The sequence below is a fragment of the Zalophus californianus genome, chromosome 10 (assembly GCF_009762305.2).
Source record: "Zalophus californianus isolate mZalCal1 chromosome 10, mZalCal1.pri.v2, whole genome shotgun sequence".
Classification (NCBI taxonomy): Eukaryota; Metazoa; Chordata; class Mammalia; order Carnivora; family Otariidae; genus Zalophus; species Zalophus californianus.
The window spans coordinates 24603777-24624913 of NC_045604.1; the positions used below are offsets into that span (position 1 = coordinate 24603777).

Below are 21137 nucleotides of genomic sequence, written 5' to 3' on the forward strand. Positions count from 1 at the left end.
GGGGCGCAGGGAGCAGGCATGAGCTTCCCGTCCAGCTCTCTGCCACATGGCTGGACGGCGGCACCCTGGGGAAGCCCAGCCCTCCCCTCCCAAGTCTGGCAGGGGGAGAGGTGGTCTCTGACGGGGAGCTTGCCCTCGCATACCTTGCCCGTCCTTGTGTATCCGCTTAAAAAGTGCAAACTTCTGGGGATTGTCCACAACCATGAACTTCTTGAGCAGCCCCTGGATGACCTCGCTGACCGTGGTGGTGCTGCTGATGTGTAGCTGCTTGATGGCATCGAGCGGCAGGTAGAAGGATGTCCGCTTGTCGGTGGTGGCCGCCAGGTTCACTTCCTTGATGGCATCATAGATAGACTGGGGCCGGATCCCCGCAGGCACTGTCACCGGCCGCCGGAGCTTCAAATGCACTTTGATGAAACCCGTGTAGGTACCATCTTCACTCTGCGGAGGGGATGTCATATGGGTCAGCTATCAGGTCTATCTTGCATGATCCCATCTGCCACTCTGAGCCACTGCACCAGGTTTGGGGGAGGGGGTGCATAGGCCTTTCCAGATAGTGCCATCCCAGGCAGGCCCCCCCTTCCGCCCCGAGTTCTTTCCTGTCTCTGCAGACCTGCGGGTGCCAGAGGGCAGAGACAGTGTCCCCCCGTCCACCCCACATTGGGCCAGGAGAAGGCTTGCAGTATCCAGTAACCCGAGAGGACAGGAGGAGCTGCTCTGGCTTTCCTTCCCAGGGCTCAGGCTCCCTGCCCCAGTCCCCTGCCTTTGCTGAGTCCCCGCTCCTAGGAGGCAGGGTCTGGAGTGGCCTCTCTAGTTTGTCCCTCCAAACCGGAGAGGAGCAGGAAGGCTCTGTAATGAGGTCCTCGGAAAACCAGCCCACTGCATTTCCTCGTGCATCTCTTTCCAAAACGCGGCAGCCTGCAAGACTTAAGCCCAGGACCATGGGAGACTGGATTTTCTAGCGCCCCATCTGGCTGAAGCCCCAGAGAGCCAGTTGCCAGCAGCCACCAGCAGGGGGCAGGGTTCTTCTACCTTCGCCCCTTCCCTTTGCGAGACTCCCCCCTCGGAGTTCTGCAGTCTCGGGAAGCTTCCCCAGATGGCAGGCAGTAAAAGGGCACCAACCAAGAGGGAGAGGACTGGAGCTGCGAATTCCCCTCGTGAGGTCTTCCTGGGGGCCGAGCAATACCAGTTCTTGAGGTCTTTGTACGGTACTTAATCCCCACAAGAGCTCCGACAAATGGGCACTGGTATCTCTATTTTACGCCGGAAGCTCAGGGAAGTTAAGGTTTCCCAAAGCGAAAAAGGGGACGAGCCAGCGACTGACCTGGATCTTACTCTAAAGCCCATTCTGTTTCCCCGCAGCCCGCGGGGGTCCCTGACCGCCTCGCACAAGCCCCGAGGCCTCCCGAGGCCTGAAGAAAGGGGAGGGGCCTCCGAGGGGCCACCCCGGAATCCAGAGGGAGAGCAGAGGACCCCCAGTGGAAGGGGCGGCGGCCGGGGGCGGGGCGGCGGCCGGGGGCGGTGGCGGGGTGGGGGCTGGCGGGGCAGGGCCGAGCGGGGGCGGGCAGCCCTCCCCCCCCCCCCCCAGGCACGCACCAGCTTCATCCCCAAGCAGTTCTTCTCCCGGGTGTTGTAGCTGTCAATCTTCTGCTTGATCTCCTGCAGTGTGGGCGGCCGCTGCGTCTCCTCGGCGGGTTTACAGACATTCTGGGACAGACACAGAAGTGTGAGTGGGTACGCAGTGGTTCTCCCGATGAGAAAGGGGAGGACCACACCCTCCCAAAGACCTCGAATAAGGGAGCACCAGTCCCGCGCGGTGAAAACTAATCTCACGGGCGCAGGGTGAGAACAATCAGAGATAAATCCCAGTGGTGCCACTGGGTAGCCGGCCAGCTCCGGGGAAGTAACTGAAATCTAAGTCTCCTCACCTGTGAAATGGGAACAATGCCTACCCCCTCGGGCTTGCTGCGAGACTAATATGAACGTGCCCGGCACACGGGCACGGACGACGAATTCGGTGCATCAGCAGAACAGCATTTGCTTACCGAGGGTTACTAGGGAAAAGATTGCATTGCGATGCTATGGGAGCTGCAGAGAAATGCAAGGCACCGTCTCCCGGAGGAAGCAACAAGAGCCGGAGAGACAGGAATGTACACACGGTCCCAGCATATGCTGATGGGAGCGACAGCAATTCACCCAGACCCAGGGGACCAAGGGCACATGAGCATCAGTCCAGGCCCTACATCACTGGCCACAGTATCTCGCACATAATAAGAAGTTCAGTTGCTTCTTGAACAACACAGGTTTGAACTGCGTGAATCCACTTATACAGGAATTTTTTTATATATAAATATAGTCCAGTGCTATAAATGTATTTTCTCTTCCTTATGATTTTTTAAGATTTTATTTATTTACTTACTTATTTATCTGAGAGAGAGAGAGGTTGAGCACGAGTGGGGAAGGGGCAGAGGGAGAGAATCTTCAAGCGCACTCCCCGCTAGCCAACTCAGGGCTCAATCCCACAGCACCGAGATCATGACCTGAGCCGAAATTAAGAGTTGGACGCTCAACTGACTGAGCCACCCAGGTGCCCCTCCTTATGATTTTCTTAATAACATTTTCTTTTCTCTAGTTTACTTTAGTGTAAGAATGCAGCGTGTAATACATATAACATGCAAAATTGTGTTAATAGATCGTTCATGTTATTGGTAAGGCTTCTGAGCAACAGCAGACTATTAGTGGTTAAGTTTAGGGGCTGTCAAAGGTTATACTCAGATTTTTGACTGTGCTGGGGGGGCAGCGCCCCCAACCCCCAAGTTGCTCAGGGGTCAACCATATATATTTGTCAAATGAATGAGTGAACCGGAAGGGAACAGGGGGCTGTTCTTCTACAATAATTGAGAGAATCGGCCTCCTCTCCTGGGGCATGGGGACAACCAACATCTACTTAGCACCTCCTCTGTACCGAGAACCTGGCAAGCACTGTTTCTTTTAATCCTCACAAACCTAAACTCTGTGAGATGGAGATTATTACCTACATTTTCAGGAGAGACAACCAGGGCTCAGAGGAGCTCAGTAACTTGAGTCGGTAGGTGCAGACCTACAGGCGAATCCCAGGGCTGTTCTGCTGTGTTCTTACCAGGGGTTCCCCTGCTGCCCACTGCCCCCCCCCCGCTCCCCCCCCCCCCCAGGGAAGGGTAAGGGAAGAACAATGCTGAGGAACAAGATGGAGGTCATCGGTCTTCACACTGTGGGGGTGAATTCTGGGGTCTAAGCAACTCTGTCCCTCGATCACTTCCCTGCATTTCTTTCCACCTCACGGCTGCCCGCCCTCCTGATGCAGTCTTCATGCTGCCCGTGTGCGGCGGGAGCCACGGTTTGGGAAAACAAGTAAGTTGGTAAAAAGCAACCTAGAATTCACCTGATTTTAGAAATCGAGCAGACTCGGGCCGGGTCAGGATTCTCCTTTGGCAAATGAGGAAACTGAGGCCCAGAGAGGCAGGGCCCCTGTGTTCTCCCGGCGGCCTCCCTGCCACCACCCAGCACCCTCCTGCAGCGGTGTGGTTTGGCCGACAGATCTCCCAGCGGCCCCGTCGAGGCAACAGCACCCGGCGGAACGCAAGAGGAACTCCATGCCCCTACTGGAGCCCGTCCCCGCGGTCCCCGCTTCAGCAAGCCGCCCCCAGAGATAGGGCACATGCGGCAGGGTGCCCGCCCTTCCTCCTCCCACTTTCCAACCCGACAGAGCCAATAACATGTCAGGCTCTGCGGCTGCCATGGGGAGCTGGTGTGGCCTCCCCATCACCCCTCTACCTGGAGATGAGCCGACACCCCTTTTCTTTTTTTTTTTTTTTTTTTTAAAGATTTTCTTTATTTATTCATGAGAGACAGAGGGAGAGAGAGAGAGAGAAGCAGGCTCCCAAGGAGCAGGAAGCCCGATGCGGGACTCGATCCCAGGACCCTGGGATCATGACCTGAGCCGAAGGCAGATGCTTAACCATCTGAGCCACCCAGGCGCCCCCGACACCCCTTTTCCATCACAGCATCTTCCCTTGGCCTTCTGCCCCTCCCCCCATCCTCTTCCTCAGGGATCCTGCCGGTACCAGCCCTGTGCTCCGTCCTTTCTCACACTCTCTCTCACGTACCACCTACGTCACTCCCATTTCACAGATCACAAAGCTGAGGCCTAGAGAGGTTAGGGAACACGCTTGTGGTGCCACTGCTAGTAAGCATCTGAGTAGAGCCTGGAACAGGGTGCATCCAAGTCTGGAGCCCATGTTCTTCTCAATTCACCACATGACAACTCTAGGACAGTCGCTTCTGCCACTCCCATAATGATCACTGAAATTCCATGCCATTCCATGGGGGCTGAGGTGTGCAGCTGTCAGACCAAGGCCCAGAAATTATGGGCCCTGTGAAACATTCGTCCAAGGTATATCGGATCGGTGGGCCAGGCCCCAGAGGACTCAGGACCCAGGGGCACCATGTCCCCCACAAAGATGGCAAGGAGGGCCTTCCAATCTCTCAAGTGGGATGCGGCTGCCAGCACACAGGAGCCACCCTTTCCTGCATGGCCACTCGGGCCCTGGAACTGGACCTTGATTCCATCCAAGAGCACCCAAGGGGAAGCACACCCCTGGGCGTCTCCTTTTGGCCTGAGGTCAGCAACAACCGATGTGAACCTCAGAGAGTGGCTTCATTCCCTGGCGATGCATCAATCCGGGGATCCTCAAACGGAGCTCCTTATTCCCGGTCCATTCCCACAGCTAGTTCCCAGAGACACGGACCTCCCTGGAAACCCCCCCACAACTGGACCACCTCTCTGGGACCAGATGTACCCGGCCACGGCTCAACCATGGGAGCTGCCAGTCAGAAAGACCACTTATCTGGTTCCTATCCTGGGCTCCATTCTACCCATCTCTGAAGCACACAGGCTGTCCCCTCCTCAGGAGCTGACAGCTTTCTCATATTCACCTACCCAAAAAAGAGTTAAATAATGGAAAGGAAACTCCAGAAGCTCCTGGAAGATCTCCTCTCATTAGTTTCCAAGCGAGCTACAGACATTTCCCTGTAAGAAAAGGCAGCTGGTTCATGGCTTTCAAAGGTCAGTTATTCCAGGCCTGGGTTTGTGTATAGCAAAAGTCCAGCTGCTGTAAGTAAAGGTTTCTTCTTCCTGTTCCCCTTCTCTTCAGCAGGTAGCCCATCCATTCCTCCCCCTTGCCCACCACAAACCTGGGGAAGTGACGCAAGTGTCTGAGGCCACCCCTTCCACGACTGACGCAGAAGATGGCCATCCTGATTTCACCACCCCATCCGGGAGTGCCAGGAGCCCTGTGTGGCCAGCATGTGGAGCCCCCCCCCCAAGGCTGGAAGGTCGGCCCCCAGGGCTGGTATGGCTCCTGCCCACCCCATCTGGCAGACAAGCTCTGACCCACGGATTGAATGAATCACCTGCCAAAGTAGGCCAGCCAATCAGCCAGCAAGCCACAGTCGCGAGAGCCCACTAATCCTTTCCCCTCCCAGGGAGGGTACAGAATCTAGGCCAGTGGTTCTTAAACTCGGCTACACACGGAATCATCTACCAGATCTCTAGAAACACTGCTTGGGCTCCATCTTGGAGATTCTGATGTATGGTGTGGGGTACAGCCTCGGCATCGGGATTTTTTTTTACTCTCCCAGGTAATTCTAACGGGCAGCAATGTTTGAGGAGAACTGTATAGACCCCTTGCGGGCAATTTCAGATGCCAAGCGTCCCCACCCAGCAGCACAATTAACGCTCCAGCACCCACAGATATTCACTGCCCCAAAGATTTACCTAAAAGGCAAGTATCTGCTGTGTGAACAAGATCAATAATATAGGCGTCTTCACGGGGTAAGGCAAAGACCTCCACTTTTATTCACCTGTCCGATTTTCAAGTCCTCAAAATGAAAGATTGGTTTCCCCCCACGGGTACGAAGCTAGAAACCAGGTAGATAGAGTTTTGTCTCCCCCGAGTGGCGCAAGATGGAGACAGAATGGGAACCTCACTCTGTTAGGATGTCACAAATTTCGGCATGGGCCGCTGAGGTGTCTCTTGCAGGGGGTTTGTGCGTCTCGGTGCAGCATGGAATGCATCTGCTCTGATTCGGCCCCTGGCTTTGGTGGCAGGTGGTTTAGCTGCTCCCATCGCAACCGGCACAGCCACGGCGCTGGTGAAAAATAGGTTTGTGCTCCCATATCCTGAGCCGTGGAAGGGGCTGTGTTGCCTCTCAGTACTCAAAGGTATTGGGGTACAGCTACATGAAAAGGCTAGGTGCTAGGAGTCCAAACAGATGCTCCCCTGAGACTAAGCCCCAAAACTTTCTATTAAAAATATCTTTGGGGCGCCTGGGTGGCTGTGTCGGTTAAGCATCCGACTCTTGATTTCAGCTCAGGTCATGATCTCAGGCTCCTGGGATCGAGCCCCGAGTTGCACAAAATTCAACCCCAAGTTGAATTTTACTTTAAGCAGAAACCCAAACGTCAGTAAATTCTGCATTCTAACCAATGACACGGGTCTTAATTTTGGTCACGGCGGAAGAAGAGGCTCTGGGTGAGTCCTGTGGTTTCTAGTACCCCCAGGTGGACACAGGGCAGCCTGCAGAAGCCCCAGCAATGAGGGGGGCCGCAGGGTGAGGAGGAGGCTCAGGAGCATCAGACACACTCTGACACATCAGACAATGTCATGTCCATCTTCTTTTGACCTGAATCACACAAACCTCGCTTTTGCTAAAAACTTTACTCTCCCTCTTCTTAAACTTTTCAGTCTCTTCCTTCACGATGCTTTCATCGTATTGCTCCCGTCGGCCTGCCTGAGGTCCTTCAGTCTTTCCAGGCCTCTCTGGCCACTCCTGCCCTGAACGATGGTGATGATGACCCGTATCAGTTCGTGTCATCCTCACCACAAATTCATTGTCTTCCCAACTAGAGTGAATTTTCTTATGACTTACACCATACTTCTATTTCTTCTTACGCCCAGTGGCACCGAGCATGAGGCAGATAATAGATACTTGCTCAAGAACCTTCAATGTCTCCCCCATTGCCTACAAGGGGTTGGGGGAGAGAAAGATCTTACTTCTTCCTAGGAACTGCAGTGCAGTGAGCCTTGGATTTCAGCGCAGCTGTCACGGCATCCCAGAGCCTAGTTGCAGCTGGGAACAAGCAGAGGCTCAAGAAAAGCCTGCGGGACGAACATAAGCATGTAGTTTGGGTTCTGACCCCCATTACTAACTAAGCGATCTTGAGGAAATCCGATAACCTCTTTAAGCCTCAGTCTCTGTGCTCAGTTTCATCTATCGATTTGAAATACAAATCCTTCATTGCCTAATAGGATGCATGCAAAGGTAAGACCAGATGAGATCACAGCTGCAAACACATCGTGGACATGATCAAACCCATCCAAAGGCACATACTATTCCTGTCCTCCCGGGCCTACAAAGCCCTACCCCGAGGAGCCAGTCCCACTTCCCACTCTCCTGGAGCACTTTATCAGGGTTGGCCGCCGTGCCATAGAGTGTGTTCATTCCGTTCTCCGCACTAGCAGCGGGTGCAGAGAGGCTTTCCTAGCCATACAGTCTTCACTACAACTGTGCAACCCTGGCCTTCATAGCTCAGAGCAGCCACGGGCTGAGCGCCGCTGTGTTTCAGCAAAACTTGACTGAAGTCGCCCCCCTCCGCACTGGGGCATGGGCGGTTTCTCCCGCTCAGAATACGGAGCCCGCCACTCCCCTAGCGCCCTCTCCTCAGCATCGTGAATGAAAGGTCCCCGGCCCACGGCATTCTCCTCGTTCTCTGCTCTCCTTCAATACAGGTGATCCCTCCCATTTGAATTCCCAAACGGAGAAAGGTTAATATAGAGGTCTGTGCTGGGCGCTGCCTTCCACCTGAATGACACTCCTGTTGAGAGCCGTGGACTCCCCCGGCACACCGGCCTTTTGTACTTCGCTCTCACTTCATGGGCACTCTGGCCACAAGTAGGCAAAGGCTTCGTGGCTTCACTGGGGTTGGGCTTGCTCTCCTCCCGGCTCCCGTTGAGGAGGCAACACGCCGGCTGAGGAAGGGAGCCAGGTGGGCGGCCAGGCTCACTCCCTGGCTCAGGGACTGACTCCCAAACCCCAGCCCTGGGGCCCCGATGCCTCAGAGTCCTGTCGTGGCCAAGCTGCCAGTTACCACATGCCATGGGCCTCTGCATCCACCACTCCAAGGACCGCGGAGGTGCCTTCACAGCCTGTGTGGCCGCATTTGGGTCTAACTGTACGCTGCCTTTTATGGCTTAATTATTATTTCACATGTGTTAGTCTCATCTTCCCAATTAGATGTTCCCTGGAGGGAGACAGACGTGATGGCTGATGATTGTGCTGCTTTGGTACCCGCTGTGATGCTCCGTCGAGCTGTCCATGACCTCCAAGGAGGTGACCGGGACAGGGTGGGGTGGCCTGGGTGGTGCCAGCCTCGAGTCCTTACATGAACTGCAGTCAGGTCCAGGAGCACCTCCCACGGACCCGCACCCCAAGGGGCTGATGCTAAGGCCCGGGTTGCACGGGTTGCTGGCTCTGCCTGGCAGCCAGCCCTGCTCAGCTCTTTGCAGTTTCCTGGTCAGAACGAATGTAAGACCATTATGACCTGTGACCTCCAGCAAGTCACTTCCCCTCTGAGGGCGCCTCAGTGTCCTCCTCTGTGAAATCATGAAGTGAGACACTTCTGCAGCTCTACAAGTTTACCTCAAGGAGAGGGTGGTTTCTTTCATCACTGCTTCCTCTTCTATTTCAGAGAAGGGGTGGGGGTGGGGGTGGGGCCCCTCGGAGGATGGCCGGGCTTGCCCGAATCGCAGGGGTTAAGAACTGGCCTGAGACAGTATCCAGACGTTTCTAACATCTATGGCGTGACTTGTCTCAGTACTGGCCGCTTGCTTTCTCTACTCGTCCGTCAGCAAGGCTCAAGGAGGTCTACACCTTCCTAACTCACACCACTCAAGAAAACAAAACAAAAACTACCCCGGAAGCCAGTCTCCATGAGCCTTTGCCACATTTCCTCTTTCTCAGCTCTTAGCAAATCTGTCAGCAGTCATTCTTCTGCCCCTGGGCGGAGAGCACCCCCAGGCCTATGTCAGCGGGGAGAGCCTCAGGCTCTACTGCGTGAGAAGGACCATCTGCAGACACCTTCCAGGCCACCCTGCTGCCCTGGAGCAGCGCGGGCCCCAAACACCTGATGTTTCTCTCATGCCCGTCCTAAACAGGGACCCCTGAGGGAAAGGGGCAGACACCCCTCTGTCTGGGCTGGGTTCGGAACGCCCTGCTCAATGCCCAGACCACACTCAAGGCTCACTGGTCCCTTGGTGACAGCCTCAACCAGATGGGAAAGAGGAAGCCCCACGGGGCCTCACCACGGGGCCCCCTTCCAGGTCCTGGAGGGCCCGTGTTCTGGAATGGCCGCCCCAGCCACACCCTGGACCCTGACGGGCTTGATTCTCCCAGAGCCCTCTCTGGCTCTGTCCAACATCCCAGAAATAAAAGGGTTGGAAACTCCTCAAGTGTGTTCTCCAGTAGGTTGTTCCCAGTAGAGGAAGGAAGGAAGGAAGTTTCAGCAGGGAGCCGTCCGTGTAAGCATAACCGTGCGGGATTTGGGATTTGAGCTGCTCTGACGGGGGGATGCAGAGGAACAGGGAATAAGAACGGGGTGGGATTTGAGAAACTGGAAAGAGACCGAAGACAAAAACCTAGAGCAGATGGTCAATGCAGACAGTCAGTCAACAGTAACTGATTGAGTTGCCCACGGGGTGAGGGGCTGTGAAAGTCACCTTGGGACAGGAAACCGGCGGGCCGCGGTCCCCGTCCTTGGGAGAGCGCAGGCCACCTGCGGAGGGAAGGCAGAGGCACGGGTCCCATGAAGAAGCACCAGACAGTGCGGCTCGGCGTGTAGGGACCTGATGGGGGCCACGCCGGCGGGCTCCCCAGGCGGCCAGCATGGGGCCTGCGCACAGTGTCCCTCCCTCTCGCAGGCGGCCATCTCAGTCTACAAGCAGGGGCAGGTCATCTGGGGTGAGTCCAGGGCGGAGAACACCAGCCACCTGCAGGTGGCCGAGAGAGCCCCGTGGCCTTGGAGCTGCGGCCTCATGATCGTGACAAAAATTGCCAACAGGCCAGGGCCTCCCAAGTCACAATCCCATTTAGTCCCTGAAAGGACTCAGTGAGGATGGTAGGTTATTACCCAGCGTCCCTGCTCCTCACCCCTAGACGACACATCCCTGCACAGCTGCGTGCCCTCAGTCTGTGCAGGCGGTCTCCCCGAGACTCGGATTTGTCTGTGAAGCACGGACAACAAGGCCCTCTTGACACATGTGTCGCAGAGATGAAACGAGACTGCACATCTGGAAGTGCTTAGCACACTGCCCGTACACAGCAAGCACTCAATAAACAGTAGCTAGTGAACCGTCATGGTGGCCAGCATCATCATCTATAGTCAGCTGTCTGGCGGGGCAGAGAAAGGCTGGCTGGTGGGGCTGACTCAACATGGCAGTCCTCTTGCCTTCACCTTGATCTCTGACAGGCCTATCAGCCAGAGCCATGTTACGACGCTGTGCGTCCTAAGCACTTTTGTCTTCGGGGCCAAGGGGCCCTCTTCCTCCATTAAAAAAAAAAAAAAAAGATGGGAAATGTTATTTTAGGATCGCATTGATATAAAGAAAAATATATTAATATCAGATAAGAAAGCACATTCTTCAACCTAAAAGTTTATTTCTTTGCCCCTGATTTTAAGAGCAATTAAAACATTTTTGTGGGCCCGTAAAGAACCGTGGGCCCTTCTGACACCACACACCACTGTGCCTCGTGGATAAGTCAGCAGGGGTCTCAACTCCTGAGTCCCAGGTAGGGTGACCAGGGACTGAGAGTTTTCTTGGAGTGCAAGACTTTCAGTGCTAGAATCAGGACAGTCCTGGGCAAACCAGTGTGTTTGCTTACCCTAGTCCCAGGGGCTCCCTTGCAGGCCTAGATAGACTCCATCCCTCTCAACTGTGGGCCCCAGAGACACTGCTTGCTCTCTATAAAGCTGCATGTACACTCTGCCCTGGGGGGCTCCCTGACTCTCTCCCTGGACCCCCTTCCCCCGCAGCCTGGCTGTGGCTGGGCACAGTGGCCCTGGCTGTCTCTGCCGATCAGCGCACATCACACACATGCTGATCAGCTTGATGACAGAATGCAAGCTCCCCGAGGACAGGGACTGCCCCGATCACTGATGTAGCTCCCAGAACAGTGCCTGGCAGACAGAAGGGGCTCATTAAACACCTGCCTTATGAATAAAACACAAAAAAGTAATAAGACATACGCACGTGCACACGCTTGTACACATGCACACAAAACCCCAAAACAAATATAGGGAGATTAAGAGGTTCCAGAATTGTATACAGCTCCTATAGGGTTCCTGGCCCATGGCACCTATCAACAGAGCACCCAGAACGAGCACTGTGGAGTGAGTCAGGGATGACGGTGGGCAGGGTGACAGAGTGGGTCCCAAGACCCCGTCCCAGGCTCCAGTCACTCTGGAGGCTGGATGCTGCTCTTTCAGAAACAATTTAAAGAGGATTCCACTGTAAATCGTATGTCTGACAAAGGATCACTATCCAAAATATCTAAAGAACCCCAGCAACCCAACAACAACAACAACAACAACAACAACAAAAAGACCCAACTTTAAAAATGGACAAAAGACTGGAATAGACATTTCTCCAAAGACAAACAGATGGCCAATAAGCACAGGAAAAGAGGCTCAACATCACTCATCATTAGGGAAATGTAAATCAAAATCACAATGAGATGCCACCTCATACTCATTAGGATGGCCGTCATCAAAAACCAAGAAAATAGCAGGCATTGGCAAGATCGTGGAGAAAATTGGAACCCTGGGCATTGCTGGTGGGAACGTGAGATGGTGAAGCCACCTGGTAAACGGACTGGCAAGTACTTGAAAGATTAAATGGAAAGCATCACCAGATTATCCAGCAAGGCTACCTCTGGGTTGATACCTACAAGAAGTAAGAACGAAGACTCAAACAGGTATTTGCACACTCCTGCTGACAGTGGCATTCTTCACAATAACAAAAGATGGAAGCAACCCACTGACGGATGGATAGATAAACAAAGCGTGGTGTAGACAGGCCGTGGAATATTACTGACCCATAAAAAAGAAGGAAATTGTGGCACATGCTACATGGATGAACCCTGAAGACATTACACTAAGTGAAATAAGCCAGGCACAAAAGGACAGATGCTGTGTGATTCTAGTTACAGGAGGTTCCTCGAGTCAGTCAAGTTCCCAGGGGCAGAAAGTAGAATGGGGCTGGCTGTGGAGAGAGGGGGACGGGGAGCTGCTAGCTAATGGGGACAGAAACGGTCTGGAGATGGTGGTGCGACTGGCTGCACAACACTGTCAATGTACTTATGTAATGTCTATTTTATCACAATTTTTAAAAAGGAGATTCCAAGGGCAGGGGCAACTGGAGGCCTTGTAGCCGGCTAGTTTCATCTGGTTCCCATACAGTTGGGAGTGTCCCTTACTTTCTATCTTCCACGCAAGTGAGCAGTCAATCCCACTTGTGAGCAAGGTGGCCCTCATCCTGCACGGGCTGGCTCTTTGGGCGCCGGCCACTCTCCTGCACGACTAAGAAATGGCTGGACCCTCGGGCTGCCCCAGACAGCCGAGCCCAACTCAGACGCTCAGCGAGCTGAGCGTCTTAGAGCTTCCCAGGGGACTCTCCAGAGAGGGGCTCAGGCACACAGATCTAGAAGGGGCCTGGAGACGAACTGGCCCAGGCACCCCCATTCTGGAGCAACCAGAGTTGTTAGGTGACTCAAGGCGCAGGGACTCCCCAACTTGCCTCACATGCTCTCCCTTCAGCCTGCCATGGCTGGCCACGGTCAAGGAGCTATGTCTGGCCTTCCAACTTCATACATCCTAGGGACATGGATGTGTCAGCAAAAGGAAGATTTGGGGAAACACTTCTTTCTCTCTGTCTTCTTTCTTCTGCAGGCTCCAGCGCCATGGCATATTCTCAAAGTCATCGAGCTGGGAGCTGGGAACAGGCTCGCCTTCAGGGCCATGCATCCGCACCTCCAAACTGCATCCTCCCTCTCCCACACTGGAACCTCCCTGCACAAGGACACTCTGAAGAGGGCTTCCTCAGCTTCTCGGACAATCCCATGTGCTCTGAGAGCACAGAGCCAAAGCCAGCAGGGAGGCCATGGGAGGGGGGTGGCTTTAGAAGCCCCGCTCGTGTGCTCTAATTACAGGCCACTCCTGGGCTGCCCGGGACGCGGGTGCCCTGGCCACAGGAGCCCCCTCTCCCACCACGCGCCGGCTTCAGCTCGGCTGGAGCTCCCCGCAGTGCCATGGGGGATTCAGATGATTCAGCAGTGGAGAGCGGTGCGGGGGGGCCGGGACCCAGGGCCCAGCACGGCCTGCACTGCCCTGCGGGAAGGGGTGCAGTCCCTCTTGGCTCCCTCTCCCTGGAGACCCCACCTGTGCCCTCGGCTTTGCAAGCGGGGTGGTGCCGGAGCCTCTTCACCAGCCCACACATGGCCTCTAGTCACAGTGTCGCCGGCCCGGACACACTGAAATGTGTCTCGGTCGGTTATCAGGTAACTCTTGAGTCTTCTCAAGTGTGTGTCCTCCTGCTGTCACACAGCCTCAGGGGTGGGGACATTTGGTTTCCTCCCACTGGCAAGAGCTTTCAGAGAAGCAGTACAGCTTAAGGGCTAGGAGGTCTGGCATCAGACTCAGGCCCAAATCCTGGATCTGCCCCTTCCTGCTGCGAGACCCGCTTCTGTGCCTCAGTTTCTCCACTGTTAGATGGAAAGCACAAATGAGTCTGCACATGGAAAGCACTTAGAACAGTGCCTGCCACACATCAAGGCCCGATAATTCACTGCCATTATTATTCATTCTAACCATTTCCCAGCAGAGCCCTAGCTCCTGCCCTCTCTCTGTTCTGTGAACAGAGCTTTATGCTTCCACATACCCTATTTGTGAAACCCCCCTCCGCACGTCAAAATTCATCACCCATCTGCATATCTTGAGATGGCCTTTATTATCCCAGAAGGAGAAAGTGAGGCCTGGAGCAGTAAGCACGCTTCCTGAGGTACACACAGTGAAGGCTCGTGGCTTGGCTTTCCAGGCCCGGTAATGGGCTTGCTTAAGGGCCTGGGTCCCCTGAGCAGCATGCCCCCTCCCCACTCCACCTGGGCCAACAGAGGATGCTCAAACTACTGGGACTGCCAAACCGGGGTCTTGCTCAGAAGTAAACTGGGAAATGAAAACAAACAAGAAGTGGGTTGGTTCCTCCCCCTCCACCTGCCACTCTCCATGGCAGAAAGGCAACCAGAAGAAACCTGTCATAGGAGGCTCTCCCACCTCCTCACATGGGCCCCTCGGCATGAACCCCCCTCCCCACCTGCCACCAGCACCCCCCCCCCCCCGTTTAGGAAGGACCAAGCCAACTCCTGCCAGCAGGTGCCAGGGCCCGGTTGCTTAGTGACCCAGTCCTGCCTGCCCTCATCCTCCAGGGCAAACAGCTGAGCAATCACAGATGGGATGGAGGGAGCTGCTCTATGTTTGGAAAGTTGTCCTTGCATTTTCTGCTCACTCAGTGAGATTTTTCTTTTCAGAGTTAATGGAAAAATCCATTGATTCCACGTCCAGAATCTTAGCAAGCTTCCCTTTAGAACAGTCCGGAGATCAGCTTTCACACGCTGTGTGCGCTGAGGAGCTTGCGCTTGCACCCTCTGGGGAGCCCCACCACCTCTTAGGGCTCTCTGTTTGGAGGGAAGTTCCAAGCCCACTCCTCCTTTATCAAACATGCATCAAGCACATACCATGTGCAGACGACACAACGATGACCAAGATGTGGCCCCTGGTCCAGAGAATTACAGCCCATCAAAATGAGGGACGGGAAAGATAGGCTGGCGTTTGGGGCGCACAGAAAAATGAGCGCAGGCGGAAATGGTCTCCAGACACCCTAGACCCGCCAGCTTCCACACCCTCCTCAGGAACCCACACTTTCCCTGCTGTGTGTGACTGTGGAGATCAGCCAGGCCTCCTGCCTCTCCATGTGTTCCTGCCAACAGAGGACCTGCCTCCAGCTCCCGGAGGCAAGGCCAGTGCCCTGCAGACCCCGCTCCTGCCTGCCATCCGCATCACGGTGAGGGGGGACCATCCAACACCACTCTTCACACCGGAGGACAGCCAGGTGATGAGAAGGACGATGAGGGGCTCACCAACTGGAGGCTGATGCAATGATGATAGAGTGCGGCGCCCCGAATTTCCCCAGACCAGAGCAGGAAAAAACGACCTGGATTGCCGCACCAGGGAACAGGCTGAACGAGAGCCCCCGCTTCCTAGGGCAGGTCAGCAGAGTTTGAGGCGGGAGGCTGGAGCTCCTTTGGAGCTTTTCAAACTTGACTCTGGCCTCACCCAAGGTGCCATGTGTGTAGTGGAAAGAGCATGTGTTTTGGAGTTGGACACATGTGGGGTGGGGGCCTCGCCCTTGGCTAACACTCTTTCTTTGGCATATGAGCTCACTGAATGTGCCAATCTTTTGGCTTGATAGCAACAGCGATTCTGCCTGTGTGGTCTCGTCGGAGGCACTCAGCGCTGGGTTGCTGCCTCCCCACGCTTGCGGCGCCCCACGGAGCAGGGATCCAACCAGCTGGACTAAGGCCGCATGGCGCCCCGGACAAGGAAGGCCTGCGCACCGGGCTGGAGGATGGAGATAATGAATACAGCTTCCCCCTCCCCTGCCTGGGATGGATCTCATGCGGGCCCGCCTGGAAACAGGGAAACGGCCGGCCTCACTGACTCCTCCAGTCTCCTCCAGCTCCAGGAGTCTACGCCTTTCCGAGTTAATTTCCTGCGCCCCGCCCAGTGACTGCTGCAGCCCCGCCAGTATTGCCGGCTGCCGGCCTGCCCCCAGCACCCCCGCAGGCTAGTCAGGCCCAACCCCTTGATTCTGGGAGCCAGTCCTCCAGCTGCCTGTCTCGGGATCTGCGGCGACGTCCTAAGAAAGCCACGTGGCTGCAGCGTCTTCCTCCCAGATGTCCCTCTGCCCGGCCGCCCACACTCAAATACTTCATGGCTGGGGAGGGGAGCAACGAGGGTCTGTTGCTCAACACGGCTGGGGTCTGTAAGCGCGGAGGCGGAGTTCTATCTACCCATCCTCCTCACCCCGGGTCCTCAGTGCTACCAGAAAGTTAAAAACACAACGGTTTGCTTGAGGCCAGGTACTGCAGGGTTCTGGATGCTCTTTAAGGAACAGGAACCCAGGGTGGGCTTCACTCGGGAAGCAGAGGGGAGGCTCTGAGGGCTTTGCGATACCGGAATGATAGGCCCCTGGCAGTCATAAGCAGGGTGCACAAAAGGGGAAGAAACAGGATGGAAGCCAGTTGGGTGACTTCCTAGAGTATATGGGTGAGAGGTGATGAACACCCAACAGAGGGCAGGGCAGAAAGGAGAGCCCGGCATCCCCAGCACAGGAGACAGAACCCACAGGGACAGGCCGGGTGAAGGGAGGAGGGGGAGACTTCCAAGGCTTCCAAGGTCAGGGACTAGGAGGGTGGGGCAGAGACACAGCCAGAAATCGGTCATGGGCCAAACTATGAGTTGGTTCTGGACATGTTACATTTTAGCCATCGGAGGGGCATGGGAGACCTCCAATAAGCTACAGAAAATTTTGTTCTAGAGCCAGGAAGAGAGGTAGGACGGGGGCCATAAGCTGGAAAGTGCTAAGCTAAGCTAAGTGGCGGGGGGGGGGGGGGCGGGGGGGGGGGGGGGGGGGGGGAAGAAGAGAGAGGATGTCAGGAAAGCGCCGTGGAGAGAAGCCACAGGCCCCATGAGTCGAGGTTTTCTGCCGCTACAGCTCCCTTCTTCCTCCTGGCCCCAGAAACTCAGTGCTCTTGATTCTTGGCAAATTTATCTGGTCCTCTTGTCTCCCAGGTAACATGCCAGGCGAGGCCTGGGTCCCCGTGCTCTTTTATGGGTAGATTGAGCCATCCAGAAAAGGAAACTGAGGCTCTGGAGGAGGACAGCTCTGGGTCCTCCATACAGAACGATCCCAAAGCCAGAAAGTGCACAGGCAGGTGTGGATTACCTGGAGAGTCGGAAGCGGAAGAAAGAAGGGGACCCAGGCTCCTGGGCACCCAGGCTGAGCCCAGTGGGGGCCACCCTTTCTAGCTCACGGGCTGGGAGCTGGATCCAGAGTCCAACCTGGCACTGTGAACTAAGAGCTGGAATTCAGGCTTTGCTTCTAGTGTGGGATCTTTCTTCCTTTCTCCTTAAACTCCTCGGGTGGATGACGTTGTACGTGCCCCAAACTGGAACTGGAACTGCTTCATAGGGTAAAGCCAGCTAAGTCAGGATAAATGGTCTAACACGGTGAAGCAGGAAGGGGTGGGCCGGAGGGGAGGCATCTGGAACGCAGAGGTGAGAATGTCTTGAGTAAGTCACAAACAGTCCTAGAGGAGGGGACACGTGCCAGCCAGGCAGGTCCTCTTCCTGACCCCTCCCTGCGGAAGTCCTTACAGCTTAGAGCCCGGTAGGCAATACCTAAACTCCCCACCAGCTCCGTGAAAAGGTGGTGAGAGGGATCTGCTCCCGTGCAGAGGAGGGACCCTCGGGGAAGAAAATCAAGACACGCTCCTTTCACAAGGGTTCTTGCTGAAAGAACGATGGAGACCCCAGGTTGGAGAGATGAAGTGACTTGGCCATGCTCCTCAGTTCATAGCTGGAGCTGCCGTGACCAGCCAGGACTCGGCTCACAGTTCGGATGCTTCCACACCACATGCCACTCACCATGGCGAAGGGCCGCCACTCCGACAGCCTCGCTCAGCAGGTCATGGTGAGGGTAACAGGGACCCAGGGGACCCAAGGGCCCTGAGTCCTCGGTTCTGTCTCTACTTAGCTGTGTGACCCTCTGGAATCTGTGATAAACGCCATCTCATATTTTAATTGAAGTTACTAAGTATTTCCTAAACAGGTAGCTCCCTGACTTCAGTAAATAGGATCATCACCTGGATTAAAGCAGATTCGAGGGTCCTACCGGCAAAGGTTCAGGACCCAGTAACTCTGAGGCGGGGGTCCCTGAGTCTCCATTTTCAAAAAGTGATCCCGAGAGTGCTTCCCAGGGAGGGGGGGCGGGACCTCCCTGGGGCATCCCTGGTGGCCTCAGATGCTACAGAGGCACGGATGGAGGAGAACGTCTGTGCTCAAGGAGCTGCCAGTGTAGTTGGGGAAGACAGGACCTCATCCCAGGAGCAGCATATCCTTGGTGACAGACGAAGGAGTGGTACAGAGTTACGGCCCATCGCCAAGAAAGTATGAACAGAGCTTCCGAAGGTGGCTGCGCAGAGAAGAGGGTAGGAAGGCTGCGGCGCCAAGCCCGCTAAATGCTCTCACCGCAACCTGCTTCCTCTGCCACCTGGGCTCACAGCTGTACTTCATCTCCCAACCTCCCTCGTGGTTAGGTGTGGCCACGTGACCCCGTTCTGGCCAATGGCGTGTGGGTGTAAAAAAACACCATTTCCGGGCCTGGCCCACAAAAATCTCCCTTGTGTTAACCGGAATCCCCACCTGCCAATGTAACTTGACTTAAAGGGGGAAATAATTTGCTCTTAACGTTCCATGACTGAAAAGCAGGGGCTGCTTATTCTAACCTTCAGTCCATCCTAGTGATACAGGATGCAAGAGAGAAGACAAGCAACTAAACCCAACCAGCACTTAGAAGTCTGCTTTTGAAACCAGTGCTCGGTGAAGCATTGCACCCGGAGGGGATGTGAGCTGGGGTCTTCCAAGGTTTACCGTCTGCGCAGAGAAAAGCCAACACCAGGGAGGGCCAGAGAAGGCAATGGGTGGTGAACTCCACGGGAGGGGGATACAGCCTACAGCCTAAAAGGAAGGTTATCCTGGGGCTGGGCCGGCATGAAACATCTTTTGAGGTTAGTCTTGGTCTGTGCAGGCTCCTGAGATAGCACCTGAAAACATTAAACAGTCCAACACTTCTGAAGATTCTTATGTTATTTCTACTGCTCTAATTTGGAACGATTTTCTTTTTAGTATTCTTTTCTCTCATGCTAAGAAGGGCAGGGGCAGGGGCAGGGGCCGTGCCTGAGGCCTGGGTGGTGGTGCCTGAGGCTCGGGGAGAGACAGGTATTTCCCTGACTGGTCCCAGGGTCATCAGGGTTGGCTGATGTCCCAGGCGTGCCACAGAGGCTCCGTCCAGGAAAAGGGTGATGGCCGGACAAATGCAGGAACAGAACCAAGGGTGGTTCTGACTCTGACCCCTGAGACCCGCTTCTTCTTTGCATCTGCCTTGAGTTTTTCAAGAGTCAATGGTGTCTCATCAGTCTTACACAATTCACAGCTCTCACCATAGCACATACCCTCCCTGATGAATCACAGACCTGTACCTCCGAAACAAATAATACATTCTACGTTAAAAAAAAAAAAAAAGATAGTAGGAAGGGAAAAATGAAGGGGGGAATGGGAGGGGGAGACGAACCATGAGAGACGATGGACTCTGAGAAACCAACTGAGGGTTCTAGAGGGGAGGGGGTGGGGGGATGGGTTAGCCCGGTGATGGGTATTAAGGAGGGCACATTCTGCGTGGAGCACTGGGTGTTATACGCAAACAATGAATCATGGAACACTACATCAAAAACTAATGGTGTAATGTATGGTGATTAACATAACATAATAAAATTAAATTAAAAAAAAAAAAGAGTCAACGGTGTCAGCACAGACCAGAGAAAACCCGAGGGCAAGAGTTGGAGAGGGGCTGGGAGCGTGTTCCACGTGTGCTGAAGGATATTAAACCACAGACAGAGTCACCTTCCGTCCTCCGCATCCACAAAGAAAACACACATGAGGAAGAATATCGAGCAAGCGGGATTTTGGGACAGACACCAAAAAGAACTTTTAAATGATTAAAGTTGTAAGATTTTGGAACTGACAGGGAACTCCCTGCTAGTTAAATGTAAGGGCCAATGTCCCCTTGACTGGTGTGCCTTACAGACTGGAGCCTGAAATTGTTTGGGTCTTTCCATTCAGTAGAAGGCTCTGAGAAGACAAGGACCGTTGTTGGTCCCGGGTCACCCACTGAGTGAAGAGGACCAAGAAGAGCATGTGACAGAAGTCCAAGAAGGGTGTTAGTCCTGGCTCCACCTGACCACACATGTGGCCTGGTGCAGCCTTCCCACCTCTCTGGGCCTTAGTTTCTCCATCTGTAAAGTGAGGCACTAGACCAAACGGATCCCTTTCAGCTCTGACATTCTGCAAGAAGCAGGCATCATGTGTTCTCAGGGGGCCCACCCCGATGCTCTGGGTGGCTCCAGAGTCCTGGGGTCCTGGAGACACAAGGAGAGCTCAGACGTCAAAACCCAAGCTGCCGCCACCTGTGGGCATTGGGGAAACTGACGGGGCAGAAGATGGCCCCTACTTCCAGGGTCCAACCCCAGACAGGAATAAAGAAGTAGATGACAGGGATGGCCAGAGGGCCTGGCATCACTGTCACCAGCCCTGGAAATCACCACAGGCTGCCTTTCATCGGACTAACGCAGAAAAATCTCTGGGTCAGGAGGCAAGCAGTGTAGGTTCTAACCCTGACTCCAACCTAAACTTGCTGCGTGACCTTGGACAGACCTGGTGTCTCTGCCACCTCAGGCAAGGCACAGCACCCCACACAGCTGCCACTTTCTGCAAGGGCCCAGGGCGCGGTCCCCCTCCTCCGCTGCCGTCTCCCCACCTTCTGGCACCTCCTTTCTGTGGATGGGGAGGACTGACTCACCCCCCCAACCTCCCACCAAAGGGGCTGGAGAGGGGGACTCCTTGGAGGCGGGGCCAGTGACAGCTCCCAGGTGGTGGCACCAGGAAGAGCAGCTCGGTCCCCGCCAGGCACAGGCTGGTCCCCAACAGGCACAGGCCGGTGGCAGATACAGGTTGTTCTGACAAGGCTATTTATAGCCGACATCTTGACGTTGCTGGGGGGCCTAGTCTCTCAGCGACCGGGGAAACACACAAACGCCTCTCCTTGGAGACAGGAAAGAGGGATTCCCTTAGGAGCTCAGAAGTGATCTGTCTT

The 21137-nt window shown here is 55.0% G+C and overlaps 1 protein-coding gene across 2 annotated transcripts in view; it reads right to left on the reverse strand.

Annotated features, from left to right (window-relative positions):
* The window catches only part of RASSF5 (Ras association domain family member 5), a 64674-nt gene that overhangs the window by 4558 nt on the left and 38979 nt on the right, over positions 1 to 21137 (reverse strand). For both annotated transcript variants that reach the window (XM_027612078.2, XM_027612079.2), the window contains 2 exons: positions 1597 to 1707; positions 144 to 441 (listed from right to left, as the gene is read on the reverse strand). In XM_027612078.2, coding sequence (XP_027467879.1) covers positions 144 to 441; positions 1597 to 1707 — 409 coding nt within the window. The remainder of the gene's footprint in view (positions 1 to 143; positions 442 to 1596; positions 1708 to 21137) is intronic.